This window comes from Arachis hypogaea, chromosome 20 (assembly GCF_003086295.3).
Source record: "Arachis hypogaea cultivar Tifrunner chromosome 20, arahy.Tifrunner.gnm2.J5K5, whole genome shotgun sequence".
Classification (NCBI taxonomy): Eukaryota; Viridiplantae; Streptophyta; class Magnoliopsida; order Fabales; family Fabaceae; genus Arachis; species Arachis hypogaea.
In genome coordinates, this window is record NC_092055.1 from 33,099,887 (window position 1) to 33,110,278 (window position 10,392).

At 32.9% G+C, this 10,392-nt stretch overlaps 1 protein-coding gene across 1 annotated transcript; it reads right to left on the minus strand.

The window, feature by feature from the left end:
• Nucleotides 1–408: 408 nt before the first annotated feature.
• Nucleotides 409–6,900, minus strand: LOC140183028 (uncharacterized). The gene is made up of 5 exons (XM_072231028.1): nt 6,802–6,900; nt 6,433–6,702; nt 6,003–6,332; nt 907–980; nt 409–646 (listed from the first exon to the last, which is right to left on the minus strand). Exons 1-5 carry the CDS (start codon nt 6,898–6,900, stop codon nt 409–411), a joined length of 1,011 nt encoding a protein of 336 aa, XP_072087129.1.
• Nucleotides 6,901–10,392: the final 3,492 nt, after the last annotated feature.

Here is a 10,392-nt window from a genome sequence, read left to right on the forward strand (position 1 = left end):
TTGGTCGTTGAGAATGCCTTTTGGTGCCTTCCTCCCATGCAATGGAACCAACACTTGAATAGCCATTTGAATGATTAGATGTCCTCATTTTTCATCAGGGCGCATTCAAGAAGTGTCAACTGACCGTGGTGATTCACGCCCACAAAAGAACCAAAAACCAGATTGTACCTGTATAAATGGACACTCTCACAAAGTGATGAACCAAAATTTGTAGATTTGGTGAACATAAAGACTTAATTTGGGTAAACCGAATACCTGTTTGTATTGTAGGTAGTGTCGAATGAAACCACGTCTCCGAAATACTCGCAAGCAGCTATGCTACTTGCGTCGGCCCAGAATGCATTTTTGATGGAGTGATGGCCTTCGAGGTTGAGCTCGAAAAAGAAATTTTGGTTCTTATTTTCATTCTTAATAGGTACTTCCCGAATTCTTTGGTATCATCTTGTTCGGAAATATTCTGTACTTCCCTTGTGATGTAATTTCTCGCTTCTTTTTTCTATAAAACTTAGTTCCCGATGACTGCCGGCTGCTGCTATGAATGATTGGTAAGTTTTTCTCGGTCTGATTCCGGCTTCCTTGTTGGTTTCGATGGTGCGACGCATGAACATGCTTAGCTCCATATGTTGTTTGAGCATCTCTGCTCGGTCTGGATAGCAGGGGTGTCAATGATTCAGAACAACTTTGGAAATTGTCCAGAGACCGACGTCCATCAATATGTGTACGTAGATCCTGGCTAGATAGTTTATGCCGGCTGAGGGATTTGTCTTCAGAGTTGGAGATATCTTAGATTTCCACCTCCCCTCTCTGTTGCATACAATTATTTTATTCTTAATCTCGTCTCCTTTCTGAGTTGTGTTCCTTATTTTGGTAGAAAAATCGGCAAGTTTGGAATAATTTTTGTAGAACTTTCCAGCTTTTTCTAGTGTCTTGGAAATCATCCCGACCTTTGGGACAAATTGTTCATCCACAACACACTTGGTCTGCAGAATGAACCGAACATGTTATTATGGTGAAACAATTGTATAGTACTAAATGAATGGAACATTATCCATTATATAAATTCAAATTCAAACAGCTTTCTACATAATGAACCGAACATGTCATTATGGTGAAACAACTGCATAGTACTAAATGAACAGAACATTATCCAATATATAAAATCAAATTCAAACAGCTTTCTGCAGAATGAACTGAACACGTTATTATGGTGAAATAATTGTATAGTACTGAATGAAAGAAATATTATCCATTATATAAAATCAAATTCAAAATACCCGTGTCTACAATTTAGAGATTATCAATTCAATTCAATTCAATTCAATTCAGAACATCTGCGTCCATTCAATTCAATTCAATTCAATTCAAATTAGCAATTGCATTCAATTCGATTCAAAATTGAATAATTCAAACCTCGTCCGCTTGATTTGTTTCAGAAGAATAATCGAAATCTCTCTTATTCAACTGATTTGAAGTTGAATCATTCATTGTTTCGATTGAAAAGTGCAGATCGAAGAAGAAAACAAAGAAGAATAAGAAGAAGATAAATACAACGTAAGCAGATCGAAAGAAGAAAATGAAGAAGATGAGCGCGACCAGAGAAGAACGACGAAGCTTATTACGTTGAAGGCAACGCAGATCAATAAAGAAGAACGCGAGTAGAGAAAAACTGGGAGAACAGAAGGTTTAGGTTGCAGTAGAGAAGGTTTACGTTATATGTAGCGCGTATGTCACAAATGAGTGGGGGGTGTTAGAGGCGCGTCTAGCAATATATATGCTTGGATAACTTGGATGCATTTTTTATATGGATGTGAAGCATTATTGTATTAAAAATAAGTTAAACACAACATCTGTATTTATATACAAATACAAAATAATTAATGAATAATTTAATAGCTAATTTTTTATATACATATACTATTTTTATTATAAAAATTCTTCTCATGTTATACATATTTTATCTTTATTGTTAAAATTTTATGCATCTGTAACTAATTCTAAGATCTATAACCATATATATGAAGTAGTTAGATTAAAGAATGGATCTATGTAAAGAATTGTGGAGATGAGTGCTTTATTAAAATTAAAAAATATTTTAAATAATACATAATAAGAATATTTATTTATTCTCGTTACATTATTAAATTTATTATTATATTTAATTATTATGAAAATTATTTTATTATTATATCATATATTTTGTTTTTAGTGTTAAAATCTTTTAAATTTGTCTTTGCTTGAATCATAATATTAACGCTAAATGAGACGGAGTTGATTATTGTAAATTGCACTATAAGGTGGCGTGTTAAAAATGGTTCATTAGAATATAGATGATTATTATGATGTCTAAAAGTGTTTGTCTAACTTATTAAAAAAGATTAAAAATTAATATTTAATTTTAAAAATATAAAAATAAAAAATAAGTTAGACAAAAATTAAACATTATGTTATAAACACCATAAAATTCACCGATTCAATATCACTCACTTCCCTAATTGATTAATCTCACTCTCTCACTCTTCAAGCACCACTGCACAACATGCTTGTCGCATAAAAGGGTGAATGAGATATGACACCACTATTAATTTCCACCCCAGATATTTGATATGCTTTTCTTTTCTCTTATGATCTGACCTTGACCTAGATATGCTTCAATTCCATATCTTGAAAATAAATATGAGATCATTGCTTTCATATAAATATTATTAATTCATAATCAACAAGGTTGATGTCATCAAGGAAATGAATGTTTTTTTTTTGGTGACTTAAAAGAAAATAAATAAAAACTAAGAAAGAAAAAAAACAAGAAACTGCTTAAGAAAGGCAGTCCCGCTGAATACTACTCTCAAACTCCTTCTAAGGCAATGGAAGCTCCACTTGGGGAGAAATAGTCCTCATTGCAGTCTTTGCCATGATGTCTGCTACTGTATTTGCATCTCTCAAGATCAACCAAAGATCAGCACGCCATTTCCAAGACATGATATCTCGGATTTTTAACACCAAAGGATCAATAAACCCAGAGCAATCTTGTAAATTATTGACAATAGTAAAAGCCTCCACACAGTCTGTCTCACATATAATGTCTCTTTGTCTCGAGTCCCATGCTAAAAGAAAGCCTCTCCAAATAGCAAACAACTCTCCTTGCAAAATGCTACGACTCTCAATTGTTCCCAGACAGCCTCGTTGCCACCTTTCCTTCCAATCTCTGCTAACACAAGCAAAACCAACTCGAGCACCACTGCCAGGATAGCTAGCATCACAATTAATCTTAAAGGTACCCACTGAGGGGGGAATCCAAGAGCCACTAATGGTTGAGGGGATAGATAGTCGTTGCAACTCAAAAATATTTCGGAGCTCCTTTTCTAAGGACAAAGCCATACCAATCACCTTGTCTGTGGTCCAATGCTCGTGAGGATGAAAGATCTCGTTATTTCTCGAACACCAAATCCACCAGAGACCAGAAAAGAATCTAAAGGGGCGCTATTTGCTATTATGTAAGAACCAACTCATCAAATCCACTGGTTGATCGGATATCCCTAAAGCTTGCCAAACAAGTTGGGCTTTTGGACAATCCCGAATACAATGTAAAACCGACTCCTGACTTGAGAAACATCGTGGACAGCTATCCGTGTGCGAAATGCCCCTTCTAAAACGAAATGCAGCAGTAGGAATAGCCTCCCGAAGACATAGCCAGGCCAAAAATTTGTGCTTTTCCGGAACATGTTGACGCCAAAGCCAAAGCCAATTACCCATATCCTCCCAACTAAACATCTTCTTACTGAGCCATAAATAACCACTATGAGCATCATAAACCTTTGAGGCCGCACCAGTCCAACCCCAACCGACCTCTGAACCAGCTTGAACATCTGGGTTGTAAGAGTTAATGTTGCTCTGCAGAGACTGATTCAGAGGAGAATAGATATTCTCAAGGTTCCACTGTCCAGATGACCAAAGGTCCAAGATCCTGAGATCCGAATCAGAAATGTGAACATAATCCATCTCCTGACACAGTCGCCCCTCTCTTCTCCATTTAGAAAACCAAAAGTTCTGTTCCAAATCCCCAATGCACCAACTAAAACCTTCCTTTAGGATATCCCAAGCTCGACATATACTCTTCCAAACATAAGATCCCCTTCCTCGAGACTGACTAAAACAATCATCCTTAGAAGAATGGTATTTTTCCGTCAACAGTTGAACCCATAGCTTGTTGGGATGGTGAAAAAGTTGCCAAACTAGATTTTCAAGAAGAGCAATATTGGCACAAAAAGGATCTCTAATTCCTAGACCTCCAAACTTCTTAGGAGTGACCAACACTTTCCAGTTAACTAGATTCAGGCCTCTACCATCAACTTGACCCTTCCATAGAAAGTTTCGCATCATGGATTCTATCTTATTAGTTACCCCTTTAGGGAAGAGAGATACTTGCATGCGATAAGTAGGAATCGCAGTCACTACCGAGTTGAGCAAACAGAGTCTGCCTGCCTTATTAAGCAATCTTCCTTTCCAGCTGGCTAGCCTTCCCCGAATCTTGTCCAAAACATCGTTGAAAGTTGCGCGTGTCACCCGAGAGTGATTAAGGTTCACCCCTAAATACTTGCCCGAGAGTGATTAAGGGAATGAATGTTTTACACTGACGTTTTATATAACTAATAGTAATGCATTTTTTATTTATAAATGAACTATTTATTTTATAAATTTATTTATGTATTTTGCAGTGACTATATATTTATTTATCTAATACTACATTCGACAAAAAAATACCATGTATACATAAAATATTAATTATTATATATTTATATATAAATATGTGTTATTAAATTTATTTTAATATAAATTTTAAATTTTGACATATTTTTTTTAATTAATTTAGTGGTTGATTAGTTTATAGTTGCTTTTTATAAAAGATAGCATTAAACTCTTCTGAAATGTTTACTTTGACTCGATAAATTAAATGCACTTTTTTTGGTTGTCTACGGTCATTTTTAACTCAATAGATCAAGAATTAATTTGTCATTGATCAATGAATTATTGTATATATAAGACAGAATTTGAACTCCTAACACTTTTTTAACTGAATAAATGAGCTGATCACTCGACCAATCAAAAGTTAATAAATGCACCCTCCTTTCTAAATAATTATAATGGATATCCAATTCGATTTGAGACTAGGACTGAACTTGCATTTAAACCGGTTAAAAATCATGATCCAAAAAAAACCGATTAAAAATAATTAAACTTGTTGAACCAAGGTCTTCTCTCAATTTGTAAGGCCTTGATTTTGCCCCAAGAAGTTACACTACTTATGAATATATTAAATTGTTTTTTTATTTAATTTATTTTTTAGTTTTAATTTTGTACTCATTCTTTTTCAAATAAATTATATTCTTTTAATTTTATACAATTATTAATATAAATATTAAATTTTATTAAATACTTACAAATTTAAAAAACAAACAAAAAATACTATTCAAATATTTATTAATCGCAAGATATTTTTTTTTTATTATGAGATATCTATTAATATAATTTTTAAATAAATACTTGAATTATATAATAGTAATAAACTAATCAATAAATTATTTAAATATAAAAGTAATTAATTTAGTATAAAATCAAAATTAAAAAATATTTATTATAAAAAATAAAATTTTATATAATTATTTAATTACAATTCAACCAACTTAACAATAATTTAATTATTAAATCAATAATCTAATGATTCAATATTTTTGGTTGGATCAATTGTAATTTTGAGTACAATAATAGAAATACTTTTACATGGTACTCTACTACCCTCCACTCTCTTTTCTTGCCAAGTGATGGAATCGAGAATATCTGTATGATAGACATCCTCCTCGCAGATGAAGGATCTCAACAGTATCCAAGCACTGATTAATGTAATTTTATGAAATAAGTATTGTTTTGCTCCCTAATATTTAGGGTCAGAATTAAAACTGTCTCTAACGTAGTTTTCTGTTTAAAATCGTTGTTATTATTTTATTTACTATAGACTTCTCTCTAGCATCTACTATGGCAGAGTTAAAGCTCTCAGACATGTTAACCAGTGTATCTACTTTAGAATTAAAGGTGAACCTAGATCTAGACCAATACCTAGGTGGAATAGCAATTAAGTACCGAAAAGCTTCCTGATTCACAGTTTTCAGTTCGGCCATGTACCTCTTCGAATCTTTCCAATGAGTCGTCTTAGCACACTTCCACGTCATTTGCTTCAAATGTAACCCTGGAAATCTTTTCCTGAAGTTGCTATATAAGTGTCTCACACAAAATCGGTTGTCCACTCCTAATATAACATCTTCATATGTCGGCAACAAACTCTACACCGATGATATTAATGAGCATATAGTTAGGGATACTTCATATGTTGTAATGAACAATGTAACTGTGCATAAGTAAAGTGTGGTGAAGTATACTTACTTTTTGTTGGTCAGACATAAATGTGGATCTTTTCATCTTCTCAATCCCAATATCAGATGCAAGATGATTCAAGAACCAAATCCATGAGTCCTTGGTCTCGACCTCTACAACCGCATATGCAATGGGTAGCATTTGGTCATTCGAATCCCAACCTATTGCAGTGAGCAATTGTCCACCCTGAGGTGTCTTCAAAAAGCATCTATCTAGACCAATGAAGGACCTACAATGCTGGAAGCTTTGCTTGCATGCTTCCAAGCACACGTAGATCCTCTGGAAGATGCAATAATTTGTCATAGATGATGTTTGTGCTTTATTATCAAAATCAGGGGACCTTTGCACTTATATACGAACAGAGGAGTTTGGATTTACCCTCAACAGCTCATATCCATAGTCATATATCCTCTTATATTGTTCTCGGAAGGTTCCCTGAATTTCGTCCAATGCAATCTGCTTAGTCCTCATTGCCATTGATTTAGTGACAGTCAAGTTCTCCTTTTTTTTTTAGCCTTGGAAACTAATTCCTTTATCTTCACACTGGGATTTGATTCAACCTTCTTTTTGAATGCCTTGCCAAGCCATTTTGAGTGTAAAATTTTTACCCTATTGCTTGTGTACATGTGTGATTCAAATTCATGCTGCCAAGTATCCTCATATCTTATTTTTGCAATATACAGCCAAAAAGGACACTCACCAGAACAAACTGCCCTTACCCTCTTCAGATCACACTTCCTAAAAGTAATTACCCTTGCGGTTTGTATAGCATATGCAATCACAGTATCCTTGAATTCCTCCCTATATGCATATAGTATCCCAACTTCCTACTTGTATTGTTTCATGTCTTTTTGTGCCTTGTGAACTGGATACCTCACTCTCTCATGGTCTGAATCTGACCCCTTAACTCCAACCTTGTGGTCCAAATCTAACTCATCATTGTCTGATCCTTCATCATTTTTAAAATTCTCAATTGCCACACCTTTCTTCTTCACAGCCCTACATCTATCAGTCATAACATTCACATCCTCAAACCCACTGACATCAGGATCAAGCTCATCTTCACTGTTGGTAAAGTGCAAATTATCTGTACTGGCATCCTCCTCTTCATATGGTTTATACTCTGAATCAAGACTATCACTGTCACCGAAATTACCAAACACAACTTTGTGATTATCATCATCATCACTGTCCCTAGTCTCTGCCCCAGTATCATCAGCACCTGGTTCAAATTGGTTTTTTTCCCCTGTTCTCCACCATACACAACCAGCTCTTGTCCCTCACCTTTATCAACTATCCCATGATCCTCACCAATATCAATATAGCCAGCAGCAGGAAATACATCGTCCTCCTCACCTTGTGCATAACAAATAACTCTACATAATCTCTTAATTAAGCTATTCTACACATGGCAATCGAATCTGCATCAACTTTAAACAACTTTAAATTTTTCTCCATGTCTTCATATATAGGATCCTTGAACCACAACGCTGAGATATTCTCCTCAACGTAACCAAACTGCTTTAACTCTGCATAAGCTTCAAATATGGACCAGCGATCACATTCAATATCTTCTATAACTGATGTTTCTCCTCCCACATATTGTAATGGCCCATTTTGATAAGTAAACCATCCTCCATGGTAGACTTTCAATTTAAAATATTTCATTGTCTTCTCCAATACCCTATCAGTAAATAACTATAAGAACACATTACCATATTGCAACAATAAAAAAAAAACACACACACACACACAGGCATCCCTATTTCACGGTGATATTAATCTCTAGTCTAATTACACACACCTTTGGCCTCCATTCAATCATCAACAAAAAATCAAAACCTAAACCTTCTAACCCAAAACTAACTACTAGGAGGAGAGCTACCATAGTCAATAGAAGGGGAGAAATCATACCTACGCCAACCTTGCGGATACTGCCTCACCGACTGTTCAAGTCCCTTCCTTCAAGCAACTCGAACTCGCCTGCTTTCTTCTCTCCAAGAATAGCTTCCGTAATTTCCGATTCTGGACTAGGGCATCAATCACATTGGTTTATGAAACATTGTGCTTAATGTTGTGGTTAGTGTTGAGGGTTTACATACAAATGAAGACATGAAGTGTTTCGCGCGAAACATAAAAGCTGAAAAGGGTAGCTTCATTATTTAAAAAAAAATATTAAAAATGACGATTTTAATAACAAATAAAACAATAATGACGATTTTAAATTCAAAATTATGTTAGAAACGATTTTGATTCTGACCCAAAATGTTAAAGAGCAAAACAATATTTATCTCTAATTTTATCTAAGTTATATTAATATCTGTATAACTTTAATAGTTCATATAAAATGAGAGACTTATTCCTCATATAAAGATAACAAATCTCCCTTCCTATATTAAAAATGACAGATATGATAAATTAAGAAGTGTGATGCATATACCACTTATTCACCGAAGAATAATAATTCATGCCAATTTTTTGTTTAAGAATTTTCATATTATGTTTTTGTTACCAAATAAAGTTTGATCCCTTACTGGCGACAAGACATTGAAATGAATACCGAAAGGTGAAAGAAACAATGAGAGGTAAGCACAACAAGAAATGACACCAATACCTAATAATTTGAACAATGGAGGAGACATAGGCACCCCACTTGAGCATAACAATCCCACCACCCTAAATTATTATGGGGCCGCCAAATACTACTACTAAAATAATTAATTTAGATTGGTAGAATACTTAATATACTAGTATGTTAAAATAAGTATCGAAAATTTAAATTATACTTTAGATATATAATAATTTATTAGTTAATAATAAATTTTTAAATAAAATTTAGATTCATAATAAATTAATTAGTATTAGACCCCATAAATTAAAGAATACTATAAGAAAAAAGTATATCACAATCTACACCTAAATATAATTGTTAGTAGTATGTAGTAGAATCTTTTATAGTTACAGTATTTTATATTAATCATATTAAATATACACTAAAATCAATCATTAATATAAAATATATAATAAAATATAAAATGTATATTAAAAATAAATTAAATTATATATAAATTTATACATAAATATATATTAATTAAATTTAATATACATCTAGCACATTTTAATTTTTTTATTTCTCTTTTGTTTTATTTTTTTACTTATCTTATGGATCGCCCAATGTTGATAGTGCATTTTGTCCCCACAAACACACTTTACAATATATATATATAATGACTAAAGTCAAGCACCACCAATAATTTTCACACAAAATAGAGAGAGAATAAATGTAATTGCGTCCGTTCTCTTTGTGAGGATTCCTATTCTTTGGTATGCATGTGATCATGCCCAAGCAAAAAAGGATGTGATCCTTGAACTGTGGAAAAAGTTTTTCTTTATCACATAAAGAAGGAAATTATGAAAGGGAAGAATAAGAAGAAACAACGAAATTTTTCTAGACATAACAAATCTTTTAAAAGAGAGAGAGAGAGAGAGACGATTGAAGTATCTTTTTCCTTAGATAAATAAAACTTGAACTAATAACATTGTGTTTGAAAAGTTTTGGAATGAGAAAAAAGGTCTAATTCTATTAATAAGTAATAAATTATTCAATTCTATTTTCAATTAAAATTCGTGCATGGTTTATGATAACACAAATTTTAATAGAATTGAATTCTGGCCTTTTATTGCTACTTTACTCTTAAATCAAGGAGGAATTTGCATTTATATATTAGAAACAAAGCGATCAAGCAATAAAAACATAAAAATTTATTTGTCTCAATTTTATATCTAATATTTCAAAATATTTACAATATATAGAAATTTATTTTACTATATAGTAATTGGTTTGATTTCACTATACAAGAAACTCAATTATCACGACGGCTTTATTGAAGACCATATTATTGTTAAATAATAAATATACGTGGATAAAATTATCGATGGACGAAGCTGTCGGTAAAATTAATTACCATC